This window comes from Onychostruthus taczanowskii, unplaced genomic scaffold (assembly GCF_017590055.1).
Source record: "Onychostruthus taczanowskii isolate IOZ18803 unplaced genomic scaffold, ASM1759005v1 scaffold43, whole genome shotgun sequence".
Classification (NCBI taxonomy): Eukaryota; Metazoa; Chordata; class Aves; order Passeriformes; family Passeridae; genus Onychostruthus; species Onychostruthus taczanowskii.
In genome coordinates, this window is record NW_024501792.1 from 1556516 (window position 1) to 1579344 (window position 22829).

The 22829-nt window shown below is 50.1% G+C and overlaps 2 protein-coding genes across 5 annotated transcripts; both read right to left on the minus strand.

Moving 5' to 3' along the window:
* Nucleotides 1–392: 392 nt before the first annotated feature.
* Nucleotides 393–4045, minus strand: PTS (6-pyruvoyltetrahydropterin synthase). 3 transcript variants are annotated; one of them, XM_041413986.1, is made up of 6 exons: nucleotides 3944–4045; nucleotides 2689–2768; nucleotides 1971–1993; nucleotides 1510–1566; nucleotides 1140–1210; nucleotides 393–841 (listed from the first exon to the last, which is right to left on the minus strand). In XM_041413986.1, the coding sequence occupies exons 1-6, from the start codon at nucleotides 4015–4017 to the stop codon at nucleotides 703–705; spliced, it is 444 nt and encodes a 147-aa protein (XP_041269920.1). In that variant the 5' UTR covers nucleotides 4018–4045; the 3' UTR covers nucleotides 393–702. The 3 variants fall into 3 exon arrangements, with proteins under 3 accessions (XP_041269920.1, XP_041269918.1, XP_041269919.1); XM_041413984.1 differs by having other exon boundaries at nucleotides 393–869; XM_041413985.1 differs by having other exon boundaries at nucleotides 1510–1596.
* Nucleotides 4046–5551: 1506 nt separating this feature from the next.
* BCO2 (beta-carotene oxygenase 2) lies at nucleotides 5552–20690 on the minus strand. 2 transcript variants are annotated; one of them, XM_041413981.1, is made up of 13 exons: nucleotides 20382–20690; nucleotides 19505–19597; nucleotides 15897–16101; nucleotides 14734–14945; nucleotides 13688–13803; nucleotides 12247–12349; nucleotides 11047–11175; nucleotides 10759–10919; nucleotides 9635–9802; nucleotides 7672–7809; nucleotides 7330–7512; nucleotides 6873–6983; nucleotides 5552–6575 (listed from the first exon to the last, which is right to left on the minus strand). In XM_041413981.1, exons 1-13 carry the CDS (start codon nucleotides 20572–20574, stop codon nucleotides 6462–6464), a joined length of 1926 nt encoding a protein of 641 aa, XP_041269915.1. In that variant the 5' UTR covers nucleotides 20575–20690; the 3' UTR covers nucleotides 5552–6461. The 2 variants fall into 2 exon arrangements, with proteins under 2 accessions (XP_041269915.1, XP_041269917.1); XM_041413983.1 differs by lacking the exon at nucleotides 19505–19597 and having other exon boundaries at nucleotides 20382–20685.
* Between the last annotated feature and the right edge of the window lie 2139 nt (nucleotides 20691–22829).

Genomic DNA, 22829 nt, shown 5'->3' on the forward strand with positions numbered 1-22829 from the left:
CTCCTCCCACAGCCTCATCCTGCTGCAACCACCTCCACAGAATTTTGGGGTTGATTTAAGGGTTTATTCTTGCACTCCCTCCCCAGGGCTCTGCTGCCACTGGGGCTGTGACATTGCCCCTGCAGTTTCCTCGGTTTTCCACTCTCACCAACACCCTCCTCCCTTTGGCTCTCCAGTTTGGATCAGAAGTGCTTTTTTTGCTGCCCACTACACCAGTTCCACACAAGGAGAAAGTTCTGCTGGCCACAGGAAGAAACGTGCCTGCAGCACAGGAAATAAACTGATAAGAAGCAAAAAAAAAAAAAAAAGGTAACGTAGTTCTCACTCTCAAAAATGCTTCTCTGTTTGATCAAGAAGCAAAGCAACACCAAATCTCACATTATCAAATACTATAAATTAATTCAATATTTAATCAGAGAGAAATCAAAGACTCTTGTGATTTTGCCAGGCCACCTCCTCTCCCCAAATCTGCTTTATTTACCACGGCACAACTCTAAATTTCACACCAACTGGCAAAACAGGAAGGTCTTGAGGAAAAGCAGAGAAACCAACCCATTCTGAGGAGCCAGGTGGGCAAGCTGCTGCGAGGGTCCTTGTGAAACATCTGCAGTTGTCCTGCTGTAACACAGAGCCAGGGCTGGCTGCAGGAAACGCTGAGCAGGGATCCAGGAGCTGACCACGGAGCACGAGCTCAGGCTGACCTCACTTGACAATCGTTTCTTCTCCCTTGTAAACGACCACGTTCTGCTCCGTCTCGTGTACCTCCACCTTGTAAAGGATGCCCTGGGGCAGGAGCTTCTGGAGGCTGTCCCAGATGAACACGGCCATGTTCTCCGTGGTGCTGGGGGGGAAGAGCAGCAGGGTCAGAGCTGAAAGGGCAGAAACCACACCAACACCTGAGGCAGCTGCAGCCAGCACGGGCTGGGGGGATGCTGAGGGGCAGCTGAGGACACCTGGGCTACGTGGGGATTTGTGGCACTGCCAGCAGATGGGGGTGGCACGGGCGGGATGGGCAGGTCCTGCCTGGCCAGGCTGATGTGACGAGGGCAGCAGGGCTGGACACAGGTGTGCTCAGCACTCAGGTACAGGCTGCTGCTCCCCAGGTAGGACCAGCCCCTCCAGGAGCCCCCCTGACCCACCTCACCACCTCGGAGAAGTAGGGCACATCCTTGTCCAGGTTTTTGTGGTCGAGCGGCTCCATGATCGCTTCCTGCAGAGAGAGGACGGTGACAGCCCTGTCCCTGCCTGGCCTGAGCCTCAGGGAACCACACACAGCCAGGCAGCAGGGTGGGAAAAAAGGGAAAGAGCCCCAAATCCAGCTGGGAGATCCCCAGCTGGAGACGTGGCACTGCCTCACATTAACAGAGCTAAGGTGTTTAAGTCTGCAATTATTCCCTAATTTCTTTTTGATGCCCTGCCATCAGCAGCCCACCACGTCTCCGTGCTGGTACCAGACAAGCTCTGATCATTTCTCCCAGGGGATTAGAAGGAGAACTGGGCTGTTTTTACCTGCATGTATTCCTTCAGGTCTGTCAGGTTCATCACCATCCCCGAGACTGGGTCAATCTGCAGGGAAGCACAAGGAGGATTGGTGGCCTGGCAACACAAATCAGACAGGAGTGTCTGTGCTCAGCTCGTCTGAGCCACAAGGAAATTATCTTCCCACTGTCAGAGGGCTGCAGCTCCTCTCCTGTGATGTTCCCAAGGGCTTGGCACAGCCTGGAAACAATTCCAGAGGTTCCAGCCTCTCCTAAAAGCTGACACCAGGCAGAGACAGCTCACTGGAAGAGTCTTCAAGCACAAAAACAGCATTAAACTGAAAATCCTTGCTGTGAACAGGACAGTGACCATGGAAAACTTCTCTAGTGATGTGCACAGTTTCTGAAATACTCTGGGAAATCCAGGCATGGGCCAGAGCTGTGGGGATTCTGCCCCACTGAGGGACACAGAAAGATGCTGGTTGCACTCACCTCTCCACGCACGGTGACCACAACTGAAAAAAAAGAAAAAATCAGGTCACTGTGATGCCCATGAACCCAAAACCAGATCAGCTGCTGCTGGGACACACAACCCCTTCTCTGCCCACCCACAGGGTGCACTCAGGAGTGGGACTGCTTCTAGAAAATGAGGGGATGATCCATAAAAACAGTGACCCAGAGGCACAAAAATCCCTCCCCAAGGTCTGCTGCCCCAGGCAGGTGGAGATAAGCCTGTCTTCCCTGATGAAGCAGCTCCTGAGCTGAGGTTTCAGGGTGCCAACAACACAGGGAGCCACTCCAGGAACTGGAGAGATCTAATTCTGTGTGCTTGGGGTGTACAAATGGGAGAACTCGTGAAAAAACCCATTCAAATAATGTTTACAGGCTGTTTAATTTGCATGCCTTTTGCTTAGAAAAAATCTCCATTCCAATCACAATGACTCTGCAGAGTGTAAACAAGCAAATCTGATTCAAGAAGTGGCATTTGAAGATAAATATTTATTATCTATTCAGCTGAAAAATGGCAAATCCATGCTATGGTTCAGTACCCTGCTGCTGAAATTTCCTCCTAATTCTTAATAAAAACACAAACCCAGCCACTAAAAGCTGTATTAGGCTGCTGAGGATGAGTGGCCCAGCCCTCGTGGGGGTTACCCCCACCCTGAGAGCAGCAGCACTCCGTGAGCAAGGATGGAAATCATCTTCCTACCTTTGTAGTTGTGTCCGTGGCCATTTGGATTGTTGCACTTCCCAAACAGCTTCAGGTTCTCCTCGTCACTCAGGGCTTTACTGTGGGAAAGGCAGGCATGGATTTGTTCCAGATCTTCATGGATTCACTCAACTCTGCTTTCCAGCTCTCCATCTCTTCCCTCTCCCACATTTAACCAGCCCAGGAGGCACAAACACAGCCAGAGTGTCTGGGCCACGAAAAGATGCTGTTGACAGCAGTGAATCTTTCCTTGCTGTGGTTTTGTGTCTGTTTCACAGCATCTGCCTGACACCACTGCTGGATAAATGTTCAACATCTGGGCCCAAAATCACTCAGGCCTGGAGCAAGCCACATTTGGGTTTATTGCTGATTAACAAAGCTTAGGGAGCCTCTCCAATGAGTACAAAGGATTTCCCTCTGAATTTTCCCTCTGAAGCTATCCAGGGCTCTGAGTGTTTCAGGTCAAGGCACATTTTGGGAGCAGCACAGAATCCCAGGATCACTGAGGCTGGAAAAGAACAGTGAGATCACGGAGCCCAAGCAGACCCAGAGCACTGAGTGCCACATCCAGGAGCTCCTTGGGCACCTCCAGGGATGGGGACTCCCCAGACAGCCCCTTCCAAGGCCTCACCACGGTTTCCATGGAGAAATCCCTCCCGATCTCCAGCCTAAACCTCCTCTGCCACAGCTCGAGGCTGTTTCCCCTTGTCCCTTCGCTCCTAGCCTGGGAGAAGAGGCCGAGCCTAAAACCTCCTTTGAGGCAGTTTCAGGTCAAGGCATAAATCAGTTTTGGGGGGAAAACCAGCGGATCGGGGGGCGCAGGGCGATGCTCACAAAGCGAAAGCGCCGCCGGCTCTGTGACAACACGGAACTGCAGCCGGGCACGGGCGGACGGCCGCGGGAAGGGGCCGGGCCCGGGACAGAACCGGGAAGAGAGAGCGGGCTCGGAGCCTCCTCCGGGCGGGGCTCCCGGTGCGGGGCCGCTCCCGGTGCGGGGCCGCTCCCGGTGCGGGACCGCTCCCGGTGCGGGGCCGCTCCCGGTGCGGGGTTCACCTGTACGGGACCGCTCACCTGTGCGGGGTTCACCTATTCGGGATTTACCTGTTCGGGGCTCATCCGTGCGGGGCCCTGTGCTCCGATCCCCCCTGTGCGGGACCACTCCCCTGTTCGGGGTTCACCCGTTCGGGGTTCACCTTTTCGCGGTTCACCTGCTCGGGGTTCACCTTTTCGGGGCTCACCTGTTCGGGGCGCTCACCTGTGCAGGCGGTGGCAGGCGCTGAAGGTGACGGAGCGCGACAGCCGCGCCAGGCGGGCGGAGCGCGGCGACATCCCGGGGACGGAGCGGGGACGGAGCGGGGCGGCTCCAGCCCGGCCCCGGGGGCGGCTCCAGCCCGGCCTCATCCCGGCCCCGGGGCGGCTCCAGCCCGCGGGATCCGCCCGCCGGGACCCGGGGATGCTCCGGCGCCGCCGTGTTCGGCCCCGGGATGCTCCGGTCCCTCCGTGCCGGTGTCGGACCCCCGGGATGCTCCAGTTCCTCCTCGTGTTCAGCCCCGGGATGCTCCGGTCCCCGGTCCCGGAATGCTCCAATATCCCCGGGATGCTCCAATCCCCCCGTGTTCAGTCCCGGGATGCTCCGGTCCCCCATGTTCGATCCCGGGATGCTCCAATCCCCCGGGATGCTCCAATCCCCCCGTGTTCAGCCCCGGGATGCTCCAAAACCCCCGGGATGCTCCAATCCCCCCGTGTTCAGCTCCGGGATGCTGCAAAACCCCCGGGATCGCTCCGGTTCCCCCGTGTTCAGTCCCGGAATGCTCCAAAACTCCCGTGTTCAGCCGCAAAACCCCCGTGTTCAGCCCCGGGATGCTCCAATCCCCCCGTGTTCAGCTCCGGGATGCTGCAAAACCCCCGGGATCGCTCCGGTTCCCCCGTGTTCAGTCCCGGAATGCTCCAAAACTCCCGTGTTCAGCCCCGGGGATGCTCCAAAACCCCCGTCCAAAACTCCCGGGATGCTCCAATCCCCCCGTGTTCAGTCCCGGGATGCTCCAAAACCCCCCGGGATGCTCCAAAACCCCCGTGTTCGGCCCCAGTATGGCTATGGACATACCTGAAGGAGCGCACCCCGGCAATAACATCCCCGGAGCTCAAGCAGAGGAACCCTTAAAGTGCGGTGATTTTCAGAAAGCTTTGGGAGAACGGGGAGAAGCTGGTTTTCTCAGTGCTGCAAGGGTCTGAATGCACATTCCCTTATTTCCCGGGAATTCCCGGCGGTAACGGAGTGAGGCGGTTTGTCAGGGTGGGAAAAGCCCGAGCCTCGGGGCAGGATGTGTGCGAGAGGAGCAGGATCCGCAGGAGCTGCCGGGGTGGGGGAACACAGCCTGTGTGCACGGGGGAGCCGAGCTTTAAACAGAGCTTTAAGCAGAGCCTTAAACAGAGCTTTAAACAGAGCCTTAAACAGAGCCTTAAACAGAGCCTTAAACACGGCAGCTCTGGGCACACAGCACGGCCTGCCTCTAATCCACACAAGGTGCCACCTGAACCTCTGACCCCTTTTCGTTTCCCACCACAACGAGAAAAAAAAAAGTATTAAAAGTATTAATAAAGAGAACCGGTGGTGCCTGAACTCCATGAAACACCTCAGCATCGTTCTGCTGCCCGTGCTGGGGGACAGGCTCCAGGAGCAGGGCAGGAGGTGACAATGACCAGAGGCTGCAGGGCAGGGCTGAACGGCAGGAGCGGGAGCTGTTTGCCATCTAGTGGCTTCCACCAGCTCTGGCTGAGCCTCCTCTGCCTCTCCCAGAGCAGCAGCCCTGAGGTAAAATCCTTTTTCTTTTCCCCAGACTGTAAGGAAGGTGGAGGAAGCTCAGAGGAGGAAAAGCCCCAAGGGCGAAAGAGCTCCTTTATTATCAAGGAAACGATTCAAATAATTCTTCAGGCTTCTCACAATGAAGAAGTACAACTAGAAGTCCTCACTGTTCACCCACCCACCTACAGCCCAGAGTCCAGCAGCTGGAGAAGCTGGGTGAAACAGGGGGCTGGGGTTTGTCCTGCTCTGCTTAACCCCAGAGGGACAGCAAGGCCACGGGGCAGCTCTCCGTGTTTCCTGCTGGTGTTTCCTGCTGGTTGAACTGGGAGGAAGGCAGGCACTGTCAGCCAGCAGAGCTGGGTCCTGCTCTGGAGATGTGCCCCCCACATCTACAAGACTCTGAGGGCAGGGAGAGAAAGGAAAAACTTCCCAAGGTTTTATTAGAGGGCACTGCTATGGAACAGAAAAAGCACAAGCACAGCTGCTGTGAGTGTCTGCATCTACTCCCTGGAGTCCACTGAAGGCAACCTTGGTGCAAGGGGGGATTTACTCCCCTCCACTGGGCCCACTGTCACTGCTGGGTTTTACTCCTGTCTTCTGCTCTACACATTTCAGCCAAAGTCACAGCCCCGGGTGTTGATGTTCTCTTCCCCTCAGAGCACCAAAGGAAGGGGTTGATCACCTCAATTTCCATTTTCCGCCTTGCAAGCTTCACCCTGGGCATCCTTTGTGAAATGCTGCTATAGCTGGTCTAGCAAGATAGTAAAAACAATGCAGATAAAGCAGTGGGCTGTGGGAGCAAAGGGGCTCCTGCCTTCCTCAGCTGTATTTTGTTAGGAACACAGGAGGTTGTGGTGGAGAAAAAGAGCTCCTTCATCCCAGACGTGATGGAAAGGTGGGAGGTGAAGGCAGCAGAGGTTCTTGCTGAGGCTGGCTCAGCCCTGCGTCCCAGAAGGTGGCCAGGAGCTCCTCAGTGGGCAGTGAAGATGCCGTGGAACCCATAAGGCATTGGCACCCCGACTTCTGCTCGCCCCAGTTCCTGGAAGGTCTCTGCATCCAGGACGAGCAGGAAAGCACTTTGGTTCTGCAGGAGGAGCAGAAAGGCAGAGTGAGTGTCCAGGCTGAACTTCTCTCCACTGTCTGCACACAAAGGCACAAAGCAAACCACGGAGACCAAACCCGCAGGGCAGGAGCTCTGAGCCTCACAGCTTCCACTCAGGACACAGCAACATTCTGGGGAAAACTCCAAGCTGCACTGCCTGTGCTTGGCATGGCAGAGCCAGACACTCTGGGGAGCAAGAACTACCTGCCAGCTGGGCTTTGAGGTTTAAAAAGCGAATTAATGCTGTGTGACTTTGACAAACTACTGCCAGCAAGTTACCTCAGCAGGGGAGACCACCACAGACAAGATGACTCCGCTGTCCTCTGCCGTGGCATTGGGCACTGGCACAAACACGGGCTCTGACGGGTAGGATCCCTCCTCCTGCCAAATCTAGCAAGCACAGGAACATATGGATGAGCTCCAGGGACATATGGATGAGTTTCATTGCATTAATACTTGTCTATAGTGAGCAGAGTTACAAGTGCTCCCCACAAAGGCACCTGGAAATACTCTGGGCTCCAAGAAACTTAAGAGTTTAACTTTTTATTAACTTTTTTTCATTCCAGGAGTGTGCTGGAATCCTCTCCTGTTTGGTGACTGTGCCACGTTCATAAGGTGAGGATGAAATTGGGAATTTCATCCCAGACCCATCTGGGCAAAGCCCTAAAACCCTAGTGAACGTCACACCTTCAAATCCAGTTCAGGGGAAGGACTCGATGAGCTGACTTCACCTCACCTTGAAATTCTTGGTCTCCACATCAACCTTGATCAAGGAATCTCCAAGCAAGTGCCCGAAGCCGCAGCCGTAGAAGTAGCGGTACCTGCGGCCGTTGTACCCCGCGTAGTTGATCTGGGGGAACTCCAGGCCCCCAACTTTCTCAAAGCCCTCAGGGTGGAGATTTTCATGTGTGCACCAGACCTGGGAGAAACGCACAGAAATTGCAGCAGGGTTGGTTCAGCTTGGGCAGGGCAGGAGAGCTGGCTGGTCCCACCAAGCACCGCAAAACCACAGGCGGTGAAAGCTCTGAGGCACGGGGCAGGAGCTGCTGCATAAATGCGTTTATGGTTTGACACAAACCTTGCCATCTGCGCCTTTCACAGCCTTTGCCTGGGTATAAGGCAGTGGGTTCAGGTTTTTCCCCACGGGTGTGTCTGAATCCACGTCCAGAGGGAGAACAAAGCGGCGAGGGAAAGCTCTGGGGACGGAGGCATAGACCTGTCACAGAGACAGAAAGTGGTGCTGATGGAGACAGGACAGACACTTCAGCCTAAATGCACTTCTGGGGAACAATTCCGAAGTTTTAGACACCCCTGAATTCTTCTTCTTCTTTTCCTTATGTGTTTGACCAAGTTCTGGTAAGGTAAAGCACACAATGGAAAGAAGAAGTTCCTGCATGTTCCAGTAATTTACAGCAGAAACCAAAACCACATGAATTAAAAGGGTCAGCACTGCTGTCACAGTCATTAATGCTGAGCTGGGTATGCAAATCAGCCCATTAAAAATCCATTAGCTCCAAATGCAGCAGTGGGACAGACACTGCACTGTGTTTTATTTAGGCAGAACAGGCTTATGCTGCTTTACAGCACTCTGAGGAGAAGCAGGAGAGCACTGTGCCTTCAGTGCCTGAAGTTCCCCTGCAGGATTCCCTCCTCCATGCTCAGGCACCCATGGATTCACAGCTGGAAGTCCAGGGCAGTGATGGTGGATTTACCTGGGGAGCAAAGTGCAGCCCCCAGCGTGGCAGACACTCAGCACATTGAGAGGATAATTCCACCACTGCCACTAAAGCTCTGCCCAAACCAAGTTAATCATATTCCTATTGAAGTAACATAGATAAGGACCCTGTTTTGGTGTCTCTCAGTTACTTCAATCCACAAGTCACCAGTTCAGTTGTGAAACTTCACTTTAGTCACATGTTAATCCAGAAACCACGTTCTCAAAATTTTTGTGGTTCACGTAATCTGGCTGAGGAACTCTGCCAGACAAAATACTCTGCCCAGGGTTAGCGAGCCAGCAAATTTGGGGAAAGGAGACGAGCCATGCCCAGACACTGCTGAGGCTTTTGATGCAGTGAGGTTTGAGATTCTGTTCTGAAATGACTCCTCTGTGTGTGTGGGGGTGAAGTGTGCTGGTGATGCCACTTGTCACTTGAAGAATGTGTCCAGTGCTGACACCAGGACACCTTCAGCCACATCCAATTCCACCTGGGTTGTGCTCAGAGGACCAAAAAAAAAAAAAAAAAAAAAGCTGGGATTAACACTCTGCTGTACTTGACTATGCTCAAAAAATGCTTGAAAACCCCCAAAATAAATGCCAAGAGAAAGCAGAACCCGACAGGACACAGCTGTGCTCCTTTCAGGTCGGAGCTGAGCTGGTTCTAGACAGCTCAGGACACAGACAGAGGAAGTTCAGCCCTGTCTGGACATGCAGCACCCCCCAGCACGCTGGGTTTCCAGCAAACACATCTGCAGGGTGAGAAACTGAGAGCACCCCCACTTTTCCCATTTGTGACCTATGCAAAATAATGCCCCTCTCACGGCCTGAAATGGGGCTTTTCACAGAGCTGGACACAACAAATAATTTATTTGAATGTGCTGCTGTGGGGTGTCTGTGGGGAACGGTGCAGGGGTTTCTGTGGTATTTGTGTTTCTGTGATTTTCATAAAAACTGCTCCTTTTCTGAAGTCATGTCTTAAAGAACAGGGTTCCTTTTTCTTTTTCCGTTTAGAAATTACGCTACAACTTATTTTGCATGATTTCTTGGGGGAAAATTGCATGACACAAGGATAAGGAAAATGAATGTCATTAAAACCAGGGCTTTAAAACATAAATAAATTCTGCCAGGCTATGGAGCTCTGTATCACACACAGAAGAGTTTCAAGGGCATGCTCCACGGGGAAAGATTTAAAAGGAGAGAAAGCATCACGAGATGATCATTTCAGTTTTCAAGGAGTCGTGGCCGTGCTGTCCCCACGGTGTTCTCCCTTCCACCAACCCGAGTTGAAAAGGAACTTGTGGGGAAGCAGAGGCAGGGATCTCACCTGGTCCAGCCCTTCCCCGCTCCTCCTGAGGTTCTGCAGCGTGTACAGGGCCAGGCTGGTGCCCTCGTCCTGGCAGCACAGGTCCAGCACCACGCAGCCCTGCTCCTCGAAGGCGTTGATCTGGTGGAAGGTGACGAAGGGTTTGGAGCACCAAGAGCCCGGCAGCACCTGCAGGGACAGGGCACAGCTGCTCTGCAGAGCCCCTGCCTCGCCTCACTCACCTCCTCCCGCTCCCCTCTCCCATCACCATGACATTTTATGAAAGCATTTTCTCCTGAGAAGCTGAGGAGCCTCAGGAAAGAAATGGAAATAATAACTACCTGCTGCTGTGGGAGGCAACACGTGCAGCTGTGATTGGTCCATGTGAGATGTTTTTACTTAATGACTAATGATGGTTGAGTTGTGTGGACTGTCTGAGAGTCACAGATTTTTGTTATTTATTCTTTTTTTTTTTCCAGCCTTCTGATGGATATTTTTTTTTTTAAAAAATTTAGTATAGTTGTAATATAACATTTTAATATAATATTATAATTAGAATAGAAAATATTATTTAATAATATAATATAATATAATATATCAACCTTCTGAAACATGGAGTCAAAATTTTCATCTCTAGCCTCGTCCTGGGACCCTCAAACACAACCCTACTCCCCTCATTGCAACCCCCTCATTCCTTGGGGTTTGCCTTCTGTCCTTGTGTCACCACTAAGGGCTGCTTTAAGCCACCAAGGAGCAAAACTGGAAGAAAAAACCTCAAAATATCAAGCAGCCCCTTGCTGTGCATCTTTCCCAGCTCCTGACCTTTTTACAGCCTGCAGTACCTGGGACCTGCATTTCAGTCCCTGTGCTGAAGGCTCCAGACTGCTTCTTTCTGCCTGTCCTTTCAGGGCAAAGAAATGAATGAATGGATTGGAAAATGCATGAAGAAATCCTATTTTTAACCAATCTACACCCCTGCCTTAAAGTGTTTATTGCAGTAACTTCTGCATTGGTTCTTAAACTCCCCATGGCTGCTGTGTAGCACTTTTGGGAATGAAAGTTCCCAAAGAATTGGAAAAAAAAAAATTGGAAATTTGGAAGTGAAGATCCAGATTAGCTGCTGCAGGGGCCAAGGACCCCCTCACCTCCCCAGTGTGCTTGTTCACCACGTGGAAGTAGGTGTTGTGCTGAGGCTCCCAGCTTATCCCATCAAAAATGGCCTTCCCACGGAGCTTGGAGGTGATGATCTTCAACAGGTTCAGCCTGAGGGGCTGCTCGATGAAAATGATGTAGTTTTCAGTCATCCCTGAGGAGAGAAGGAAGGAATATCACCCAAATATGAGGCAAGAAAACATCTGAAGGGCAGAGAGAGACTGCCAGCCCTTCCTGAGCCGCATTTCCCCAAATTTGCCAGGTTTGGGGTGGACTCTTACCAAAGCTGTGGTAGTAGGATGGCTTTGCCCTGTCCCTGGGAGGGATGGAGCACAGCACTTTGGCTCCCTCCAACGTGTCCCCGCGGCCTGACTCCTGTGGGGGGACCCTGATGATGTTGTAGCTGGATCCTGGAAAGGGGAGAAGGTGTTCAAACCAAACTCAGGCTCTGCTCCTTCCTGTTCCCCGGGAATATTCACAGCAACCTCTCCTAAACTGGGCAGAAACCCAACAAGCATTCTACAAAGGATTTACCTACCAAAAGAAAAACAAAAAGAGGAAGCTTGAAAGAAAGTAGAGGGATGTTTTCAGTCTGGGAGAATGCCAGCTCTGCCTGAAGTGCTCTCCTGTAATAACAGGGGCAGGATGAAAACCAAGCTCACAGGAAATGAAAACTCTGAGCCTGAGTAATGCTCGTTTAATAAACCTGAGTGTATGAGCAGGAAAGGATGGCACTTCTGGATAATAATGATCTAGAGCTTGGTATGACCAGCTGAAAAAAGCATGTGGCACAGAGCTGGAGTTTGCTGAGGCCAAAAGGAAATGAAAGCAGCAAGAATGAAAAATGGTCAAAACTGGGAAAATGTGGAGCTGGCCTAAGGGATCACAATAAAGGAATAAAGGGCAGTGGCTGTTTGCAGAGGCCTCTGGAAAAGAAGGATTTCACACAGCTGACAGGGACTGATTGCTCTGAGCAGCCATGTGGATGGAACAGGGTCCTATCAAGATGCTCAGAGTTCTGAGAAGAAGAAAAATATCCTATAAAATTCAGCTTTGCTGTAAGATAGCCAGGTGACCAGAATAAATTCTATCTATCTTCCCTCCTGCAAAAAACCCTTATGGTGCTCATCAAAAGCCAATTTATTCTAAGTGAAAAACATGTGACTAATTGCTAAATTTCTTCAGATGAGGCTTCAACAGTGGAGGGGACTTTAAAAAAAATCATTCTCATGTTTTCCAGCAAAGCTTGGGAGAGCAAGTGGAGAATTTGCTGGATATTCACAGGCCCAAGTCAGAAACATCTGAAACTAAATCCTGAGAGGAGCCAGTTTGATGGGACAGACTGACACTGACATCCTGACTGAGGAACAGCAATTTCCAGGTCTCTTTGGGTGTTTCTTCAACAGCTTCTCCTTGAAGCAGCACCAGGAGGTGTCCTGCACACCCTGCCCAAAAAACCAGCCTAGCCATGCCCACCTTACCGTGCTTCCCATAGGAATTGCCCATGTTGTAGGTTGTCCCATCAGACTCGTAGTGGGGGTGAGCTGTGGCTCCATTCACTGCTATAAATTTGCTCCAGTCCACCTGCAAATGCCAGAGATTTTCAGTGAGTGCAGAACTTCCCAAAGGGTCGGTTTTGTGGAAGGCTGAGGAAGAAGAGCAGATTTTATTTATTATTAATAATGTGGGATCTGGACTCCAGCCTTCATTCTGCCTGCAAATCCTTGAAAATAAGGATATTTCTCTATCAGTAAAGCAGGTCTAATAGCAGTAGAGACTCCTTGGAAGACACAGATGTACTTTATGGTACAAGTGCTGAGACAGTGGGAATGTTGCCCATAATAAGCACAGATGTGGGATATGAAGGGATAGTCACTGTCCCCAAAAAATCACCAAGTGCTTTGTCACTGGAAGCTCAGAAAACCAGGTGCTATTAAGGCACCTCAAACAGGAGAGTTTACATATGAGATCATCCCTTCCATTTCTTCACTTAGCCAAAAAATAACAGTGCGCATCTAAAAAAAAACCGCTTGAGGGGAATTCTTTTCATTTTATGACAAGATGGTTCAACAGAGCTGAACCTGAAAATCCCCACGTGTCCTTTCATGACTGCAGTCTGGTTTACAAACAGATCAGCTGGTAAATCACCCAGGACTGTGTGTATGGGCTGTGCTTCCCATACAGTTTATCCAAGATTCACCACTGATCCTGCAGACAGGAGTGGTTCCCTCAAGACCTGAGGGATGCTCTGAGCTGGCATTTTTTTGGTGTCAAACACCCCAAGCAGTAAATACTGACTTAGGAAGGGCAGAATCCTCCCTCAGCCCTTCTCACAGCTGTCCAGCCCAAATCCCCTCTAAGGGTGCAGGCAGGGGGGACACGTGGCTTGTGCTGTCCTGTCACAGGTCACCTTCTTCTGTCACATCCAGAGGATGCACAGGACTCAGGGAAAAACTCGGATGTTTTGGTCATTTCCTAGCAGGGGGGAGAAAATGAAGTGGCAGCTGAACCACCCCATTACCACAGAGGGTTTGATCAAGGGCAGCTTTGGAATGTGCAAAGTTTGAGGTGTAAAAAGCAGATAAAGAGAACAGATATGAAAGCAAAGCACCAGGGCAAAGGCAGATGTGAGATCAGCAAGGCTCACTTTTTCTTGTACACAGAAAAAAGTTGTTTCCTGTTCTGCTGAGAGGTGCAGACAAGCCCAGACAAGCAGGGAGAGCAGAGGAGAACTGACAGATGTGCCCAGCCAGGCAGTGACTGCACCTCCAGCCCGAGACCCGCCTTGCTGCTGCACAGGGACTCAGCAGAGAGATGCTGCAGGCACAGACAAATTCCTTTGGAAGTGGAATTCCCCTTGATCCGTCAAGGTGTGGTTCTGCACCACCTGTACCCCATCTCCCTTATCACACCTGCCCACACCTTCTCCTTCGTTTCCAGTGTCTCCGGATCCACCTTGTGCATGCAGACGTTCTCGCTGCTGACATAATAATCCCCTTTGTACAGCACATAGTTCACATTGCAGTTGTCACTGGGCTCTGAAAAACAAATCCCGGCGTTGTGCATGGCTCTGTGCAGCTCAGGTTGAATTATGGCAAGTTAGACATGTGTAAACAAATAAACCCATTTGCAGTGACATTAATCCCTGAGATTGATTGGAAATACCTCGCTAATCTACAAAGGGAAACTGTCTGTGCAGGTGGAGCTGGGTTAAAAGGCCAAGGACAGAGATGGAAATCACTGCTGGAGCTGGGCAAAGGCAGGTGAGGGTTGTGGAGAGGTCTGGAATGTCTTGAGAGAGCTGGAGGGGGGATCTGGGGAGGTGCCACCATGAGTGAGGGTGTGAGCACCTCGGGAAAGGACAGATGATGTGGCACGAGGGGAGAGGAGAAAAGGAGGATGGTCACAGCATCAGCAACAAGCTGCAAACTTCAGCCCTGTGCTGGTCTCAGTGGGGAACACTTTGCTTGCATTTAAGCTTCTTTCTTCCCTGATGTACACAGAATCCTAAAGGTACTGGGACTTCCATTCCTGTGCAGCACCATCCCTCCCCTGCCCAATAATCTCCTGCCCCTTAGTCCAGGAAGAGAGGGATTAGCCCACTTACCCTACAAGCTTAGCAAGGCAAGGTGTTTTAAGGGCAAAGCTGTGTCACAGGTAGAACATCAGGGTGTAATGCTCATTATCAGCACTGCACAGGATGTTCCCTGGGGGAGAACTTGCTTTGGGAAATTTGCAAAAAGATCCAGGATTGAGGGAGCTGAAGTGGCATTAAAACATTAAACTCTGCCTCCCCCAGCTGAGGCTGACACCAATTTGCATAATTTTGGCATTTGGGCCATATTCTAAGAAAAACATGGGCCCACAGAAAGTCTGTCAGACTTCCTCACCCCTCCCTTTTCCACCTAACCACAAGTTCCTCCAAGAAAATCTCAGAAGCCTCTCCAGTTTTACAGCAGCACTCTTACTTGGTGGCTCAAAGCGGGACAGGAAGCGCCCAAAGACGCTCTTGCACGGGTCTGGCATGGCCAAGGTGCCAAACTCCGAGGCCACGATGCGGCTGTGCTGGCTGTTCCTCAGGTAGGAGCTGCTCTGCAGGAACCTGCTCCTGTAGGTCACCGTGCCATGGGCCAGCTGGAACTGGTGCAGCAGGGCCATGCCGTCAAACCAGTGGTTAAACCTTGCAGGAGAGAGGAAAAAAGAGATGAAGAGTTCTGCATGATATGATGCTGTGTAGTACCCTCCTTTGGGTTTACTGATGTTTGTTAAAGCTGATTCCCAGGTCCTCTGGACTATTAACTAGGCACAGCTTTGTCTGGGAAAACCCCTGACTCAAACAAAGCAAAGCAAATCAAAACAAAACAAATCAAAACAAGTATATTCGCAGTTGTGGGATTTGATGATTGCAAATGCTGCGCGTGAGGTTTTCTGGGAAATAAACCACCCACTTCTGCACAGGGAACGCAGCCTGTGCTGCACTGTGCAACAATAGAAATTATTACTGCAAACCCAGAGGCCTTTAGCTCTCAGCTTCTTGCAGGGTGTTACTGTCTGCAAACCAAGGGATTTGTGAGACTCCCAGAACACCTGATGGTCTAACTCTAGGAGGAGATCAGCTCTGGCCAGTTGCTGCCATCAGCTGAGTTGTCAGTTACTAGAATGGCACATTCCAAGTGTGGTAAGTGCCTTCTGGGAATATCTTAATAAATTATTCTTAAAACTGGCTGGATTTGCTTCCAGAGCAGCTCACGCCATTTGGTGCAACCAACTCTCCAAATTCCTGCCCTGGATTTATTTCAGAGTGCTCAGGGATGGATTTTTGCTCAGGACAGAGGACAAAGCTGGGGATGTTGTGTTCCCCATCCCACCACGGTGAGTGGGTGAGAGCCTCTCCGTGACTCAGCTTCTCCAGCCTGGGTGACTTCACCCTTCAGCTCCTCTTTGCAGAAAATGGGAGTTCCCAAACGAGGGAGCAACTGCTCTCAAAAGAGTGACATCGACATTTCTTCCTTCCCTTACGTAAAAAGAAACTAAAAGATGCTCTAAATAGTAATGAGGGGGGTCCCCTTTGGGTTTAAGCAGAGTTCTGGCCAGAACCATTTAAAAATTAATTCATTTAAAGGAGACTTACTTGTCATTGCCAAAGTCAAACTTGCCAGGGCCATTCCTCAGCAGATTTCCATTAATCCACTCGGGAATATGTCCTTTGATCTTGGCTGGGATGGGCTCGGGGGTCTCCTCCACGCTCTGCACTAAGGGGGAGATGCACTGCAGCCCCCGGGGTCTGTGGCACAGGATTTGCTCCTTGGATGGGCTGGGCAGGTAATTCTTGAAACCTGCAAAGAGAGCAGGCAGAACAAAATGCAGGGAATTGAGATTTTCACTGGAATAAAGTGACAAATGCTAGATCTTGAGATTGGATGTCAGGGAGAAGAGCATCCGGCATCTGCAAGCAGCCAAGTTGTGGTGGATGCTCAAGGTAAAGCCACAAAACCCAGCGTATCCACAGGGAGCTGAAAATCCTGTGGATTCTACTCTGCTCCAGTTAATCCCCAAGAGACACTAGTTCTGCAGCCCAAAGGAGGTAACAGAATACAGGATGATAGAAAAGATGATGACTTTTCTTTTAATCAAATAAATGTGTATTTGGATTTAATTTCGCAAATAATTAAGAGAAGAAAAAAAAAATAATTGCGAACCTAAAAACATGGAAGAACACCAATGAAACTGAGCCAAAGCCCATTTACAGGACAAAACAGACTCACAAGTTTCATTTGGCAGGGAAATAGGCAGAGAAGGATAATTTCTGATAGAGCCTCTGGTTTGGCTGCAAGCACCCCTTCTTGGAGAACAAAAGCCCCAGGAGAGCATGAAGTTATTGGAATGCTGTGAGCTACCAGTGATGTCAGTGATTGGCTCCCACAGCCTGGTTTGCAAAGCCTCATCAACACAAGGATTGTTTTAGCAATCCATTTAGCTGCAGAGGTGGATTTAGCCAGGGGTGCCTCCCTGCCCAGGCTGGCACCTGCCCATCCTGCCCTCAGTGCAGCCGCTCTGTGCTCTCCCCGAGACCACGGAACCAGCCTGAACTGCTGAGCACGGGGTGGGCTGAAATACTGACCAAAAAGGACAGAACTCCATCCCCCAGGGCTGCTCAGACACCACACACTGGGTGGAGTCCAGGCTCTTACTGAATTCACTCTGATTTTCTGTTCTTTCACCACCACTGCTTCTGGCTTACATCCTTTAATCCAGGTGACCAAGTGTAGCTGCTGCCCAATTTCCCTCCTCTGAAACCCTCTGCCCAACATCTCCAGAGGGAATCTGCTATTTCAGCCAGACTACCTGCAAAAGAGCTGAGCTGGCAGGCAGAATTCTGCTGGGCCTGTTTCTCTACACAAAAACACCCACAGGTTGGGTGTTAGGATTGCAGGAAGGTTCCAACGTAGCTCTCCAACCTGCCAATCCCCAAATCCTCCTTTAGGTCTCTGAAGTGTTTGCAGAAATGCAGATGTGGATTGCAAAGATGCAAAATACGCATTAAAAATGAGATGAACACTTCCATGAGGATATATTTTGAAGATTTCATTAGCAAAGGTGCAAAATACACATTAAAGAATGAGCGGAACACATCCACAAGGAGATATTTTGAAGATTTCGTTAGCAAAGGTGCAAAATAGGCATTAAAGAATGAGGAACACATCCGTAAGGAGATATTTTGCATCCAAGCAGAAACAAAGCTGGCATGACTCAGGACAGCACTACATCGAGAGCTCCTGGAGAGCACTGCAAATGGAAGTTTTGGAAAGATACATTCCACAAAAGACCCTGATCAGGGCTGGAAAAGACCTCCTGAGTCCACCCCTCCCAACTGCTGCCCCAGAAATTCTTATATAAGAACTCTGTCTTAAAAATTATGTCTACAGGCACTCATTCCCTCTTTGGACAACTGCTCCTTGCCCAGATGATCAGGAAAACACTTTGAATTTACCAAAAGACATTATCCTTGTTTTTCTGGCAGCTCTGGTGTGTGGTTTTGGTAGTTTTCCTTTCCTTGAGTTGTATTTAGGGTGAAGAATCATATCACTTCCTAAGCTAAGTAAGCCAAGTTCTTTTTGTTTTTCCTGTCCTGTGATAACCATTCATGTGATCGTCTCAGTAATCCTTGAAATCTGATCTAGTTAGAACTCATCTCCTTAGAATTCATTCCAAGGCATCCCCTACAAACTGGAGTTCAATAGAATGGACTATAAACAACAAGAATATTTAAGGATATGAATGCCCCAAATCCAGGCCAGAGAGGGAGAAAGAAGCACAGCAAGAGAATGGATTGGGTTTTTTTTCCTTCTGGGCATCAATCAAAAGAGCTGAAGATCCTGGCAGAAATTAGTGCAAAATGGGAGCGCATCCCAACACTCAGATGAGTCAAAACAGAAGCTTCCAGAAACAAGACAAGTCATTGCAGACTATTCTGAATAGCTAGGGGGAGGGAAGGCATGCAAGAATTTAAAAAAAAAATCGTACATGTCTTCCCAATTAAACAAAACCAGACCTGAGTAATAACTGTTAACTTTAACAGCACTTTGAATGCACCAAGGACACAGAACACAGAAAAGTCCCACTCAACACAATGTCCCTGAGTCATTTCAAAAATGCCATTTCAGCTTCAGGGGGAAGCTCAGTCATAAATAAAAACCTTTTTTAACATCCAGCTCCCCAAGAAGGGACCAATCTCTCTCTGAGGAAGGCAGAAGACAGACTGCTTTTTAATATTAAATGATGTGTAAATAAAATTACTCTTTCGGTTCCGGCCACGCTCTGAGACAGAAGAACTTGAATCCACAATTAAAGCCCTCCAGTCCCAGTGGGGCTCTCTGTGTGTGCTTGAACACCCGAAAATCAGCACAAGATCACAGAACCCTCGTTCCTCCACTGTAGTTTCCATACTACCTCAGTTTTTAAAAATAGGCTTAAGGTCTTTGGCATATCCAAGCACAGGCAGTGCCAAAGACGGAGCTGTAACTTTCCTCCGATCTTTTCTAAACATAGCAGGCAATCTGCAAAGTTATCCTGCGTGGCCCTTTGTTCAGCTCCTGTTTCCCTGCACAGCGTGCCGTGATTTCACTGACCAGTACAAACTGACAGCCCAGCATTGATTATTTATTGACTGTTTATATGCAGAAATGGTGGGATGAAGGACCAGGCTCTTGAAGAGAAAGCTGCTGTGGGTGCAGCCATGATGAATCAGACATTAAGTTGCACTCCAAGAGCAGTGTGTGGAACACAGAATCTGTAATGGTGGAAGACAGAAGCATGGGAGCCATTTGCTAACATTGGGATCACAGGGGAGAGGGCAAAGCCATTTTGATTTTAATCTACAGGTTCAAAGCCAAGGCTCAGGAACCATGTCTCGACACACAGTCTAATTAATTGACTCAGAACGACATCCAGAATTAAGGGCAAAATTTAGCAAATTGAATGCTCGTTATATTCTTCAAGCAGGGAGAATGAGGCAAGAATTCTGTTTTCCCCGAGGAACATTCAAACTGGGAATAATCCTCCGGCACAGGCTGTGTTTCGTTCCGTATAAAACACTGGCACAAGATGGAAGCAAAGCAGTTTTCCCCGACCCCAGCCCAAAGCAGAGCTGTGGATTTGTGCCCTCTGGACTCCAGCCATCCCCAGGGCTGGAGCCCTGAGCTCCCACTGGGATTTCCGAAGGGAAGGTGCAGCACTTGCCTTTGGAGTGCCGGGATGTGCCTGTGCTGGGCTCCTTGTTCCACGCAGCTGCTCGGTTCCCCATGGCCAGGGGCTCAGGCACCAACTTCCTCGCTAGCAGCCAGAGGAGCAAAGGAAAACAGAGAAGAAACGACAGAAAACACAGGGAAAAAATAAATGGAGAAAAAGAGCAGGGGAAGGCTCAAAGGAAGGAAAGGAGAAAGGCGACAGTGAACTCCAGCACATGAAATAGCTGCTGATTTCCCAGAAAAATTAGAGTTTACACTTTGGGCTCTTCTGGTGGCATAACAAGGCAGATTTGAGATTTTTTTTTTTCAGCTTTCTGAATACCTCAGAAACAATGCTTTGAATTTAAAAGGCACAAAATCACCACTACCATCAAAAAGCAGAAATTCCTGCGAGGTCGGCCATGATTTTTATTGGCTCCTAATTTCTGAAAACGAGCAAACAAATAAACAAAACAAAGAAAGAAAAAACCCAAACGAAAAGCAGCTCAAGCGGTGCAACGATGACACAAAGCGCAGAGTCGGGCTGTGATACAAAATCCTTTGGGGCAGTTCACCATTTTCTCGTTCAGGTTAAAGCCTCGGCAACAATGCGGCTCCAAAGAAGCCTCTCCCTGCCCTCTTCCAGCTGGCTCCCTCGCCCAGAGAATCTGCTGCTTTTCCAGCTCTAGACCATCTGTATCTGCTGTAATCCTTGCCTCTGCCGTTTATCCATTCAACAAATAACAGGCATTTTCTGCCATCTAACAAAGACTTCGAATCGCTCCGTTGCGAATTCCTGCCAACAAGAATCGTTCTCCCGACCCGTGCCAGCAGCAGCAGCCCCTTTCCGAGGAGGCGAGATGAAAGGGATTGTTTTTAACGCGTTTTACCTGGAATGAACTGCATCAAAGAGCCGAGGAAATGCAGCAGGTGAGCGAGCAGGAGGCTGGCGGCGGACAAAAGGATTTTGGCCAGCATATTCCGGCGGGCAGAAGGCATCGGCTCGGAGCGGAGGTAGCGGAGCCAGGGCAGCGAGCAGGGAGGCAGCGATGGTCGGGAGAGGTGCGCGCTGCCTCTCGTCATCCTTTCACAATAAGAGCCGTGCCCGCAGCAGCGCCGCGCTCCGCGGGCCGGGGCGGCTCCTGCCGCCAGCGCGGAGCTCGCCGGCCCCGAGCGCTCCGTGTACCTGGGCCAGGTGAGCTGCGGCTGCCAGGGCACTGCTGCGGCTGCCAGGGCACTGCTGCGGCTGCCAGGGCACTGCTGAGGCTGCCCGGGCACTGCCACTGCCGGGGCATTGCTGCGACTGCCAGGGCACTGCCACTGCCGGGGCATTGCTGCGACTGCCAGGGCACTGCCACTGCCAGGGCACTGCTGCGACTGCCAGGGCACTGCTGCGGCCTCCAGGGCACTGCTGCGGCTGCCAGGGCATTGCTGCGGCTGCCCGGGCACTGCCACTGCCGGGGCATCGCTGCCTCTGCCAGGGCACTGCTGCGGCTGCCACGGCACTGCTGCGGCTGCCAGGGCACTGCCACTGCCGGGGCATTGCTGCCTCTGCCGGGGCACTGCCACTGCCGGGGCATTGCTGCCACTGCCGGGGCACTGCCTCTGCCGGGGCATTGCTGCCGCTGCCGGGGCATTGCTGCCTCTGCCGGGGCGCTGCCGCGCCTGGCAGAAATGCTCCAGCGCTCCGTGCCAGCCGGAGAGATGGACAGACAGGCAAGGATAGGATGTGGATCTGCGCAGCAGAGCGGCCAGGCTTCCAGGTAATTCCTTCAGAAATTCCCGTCACCTCCCCTTCGTGTTCACCTCCCAGAAATACTTGGGATGCAAAATGGTTTTGTTTCAAAACCCGAGGAGCCATTTTGCACCTCAGGGAATCCCAGGGTTTCGGGAATATTGCCACGCCCGGTTCCCCCACCAAACCCAGCAGGACGGACCGTGCTCTGCTGAGCTGCGCCCAGGACAGACCCTTCCCTTCGGGATGCCAGGAGCGAGCTGCCAGCGCTTCGGGTTTGTGGTGAAACATTGGTTTCGTGTCATTAAGCAGCTCCTAAAGGCTGCGCTGTGCCTGGAGAGGGAGCTGGGCAGCAGGCGCAGCACTCCAGGGACCCCACTGCACAGACAGAACAAATCTCATCCGAAACCTGCTGCGAATTAAGCTGATTCCTTCCTGCCCTTCCTGCACTTTTAGAACTCCTCTCTTATTTTTCCCTCCCTTGAGTTGTGCTTTCTCTCAACGAATCCAACTGCTTCAACCTTTTCCCACAGATCGTCTTTCCTCAGCTCTTTATTATTTCTGCTTTCTGGAAATCTTGATTTACACTTAACCCTTCATGCTCTTAAGATTACCATGCATTTTTAATGCATGTTATTGATGCATTTGTGACTTCTTATTTGCTGCTCTTTAAAATATATATATATCCACCAAAGTCCTTTTTCTAAATCATTTGGTACAATGTGGAATTAGCAAAACTGGAAGCAGATCACTACACAAAACCACATAGGCTGATCTATGAGGGAAAAAAAAAAAAGAAAAAGAGTATTCATTGACTTTTAAACTCATTTGTTTGCCCCTACTAAGTGATTGCTCTTATTTTCTAGATCATCTTACATGATGGTGTCAATGACCTTACATCAAGCTTTACCCATTGGTAATTTTTCCATATTAAGCCAGCTGTTCTCATAAAGGAATTTTTAAAATTTTTATTATTAATAATTAAGAAATATCCTCCAGACTCTCTCCAGGATGAGATTTAGGCTGACTTAGCTATGGATCTTTGCCCTCCTTTTTTTTCTGCCTGTTCCCCTGTTGATGTAAAATGCCCACTCTGCTCTTTTCCAGTGCCACCTTCAAAGACAATTCAAAGGTCAAGCATTCTACCATTAGCAAAATTGAATTTTGATTAATTCTGGACAGAATGTCCTGAGCCTAAAACACCTCTAGTCCCTACTAGATTTGGGTTTTTTTTTTTTTTTTTTTTTTTTTTTCTATTCTGACCCACATTTATGCTAAAAGGCAATTTCATTTTAGGTATACAATCAAGATTAGCCTTTTCTCAGGAAAGAATTCTCATCAGTGATTATCTAAACTCTCTGCATTATCTGTTATTTCCCATTTTTAGCTTTTAGATAATAGAAGAGCAATGAGAGGAACTGAGTTTTTCATCACTTACACTTTCCAGCCTGTGAAGAAATTCACAGCAAGCTCAGAAATGCAAAGCCTCAGTGTAAAGATCCCCTTGAGTCCAAGAGGGTCGGAACTTCATCTAAAATACTTCCAGATTTAAAAAAAAAAATCCATTTATATTCTGTTACTGATCTGTCATCTTAGACCTTCT

What these genes read in the sequence shown, in the direction of transcription:
- BCO2 (XM_041413981.1), bottom strand. Translation starts at nt 20,574, where the DNA reads ATGACGAGAGGCAGCGCGCACCTCTCCCGACCATCGCTGCCTCCCTGC. An exon ending in CACATCCCGGCACTCCAAAG is followed by an intron (nt 16,102 to 19,504) that starts GCAAGTGCTGCA and finishes CTCTCTTTGCAG; the next exon opens with GTTTCAAGAATTACCTGCCC. An exon ending in ATCCTACTACCACAGCTTTG is followed by an intron (nt 10,920 to 11,046) that starts GTAAGAGTCCAC and finishes TTCTCTCCTCAG; the next exon opens with GGATGACTGAAAACTACATC.
- PTS (XM_041413984.1), bottom strand. Translation starts at nt 4,017, where the DNA reads ATGTCGCCGCGCTCCGCCCGCCTGGCGCGGCTGTCGCGCTCCGTCACC. An exon ending in CCACGGACACAACTACAAAG is followed by an intron (nt 1,994 to 2,688) that starts GTAGGAAGATGA and finishes CTTTTTTTTCAG; the next exon opens with TTGTGGTCACCGTGCGTGGA. An exon ending in TGGTCACCGTGCGTGGAGAG is followed by an intron (nt 1,567 to 1,970) that starts GTGAGTGCAACC and finishes GCTTCCCTGCAG; the next exon opens with ATTGACCCAGTCTCGGGGAT.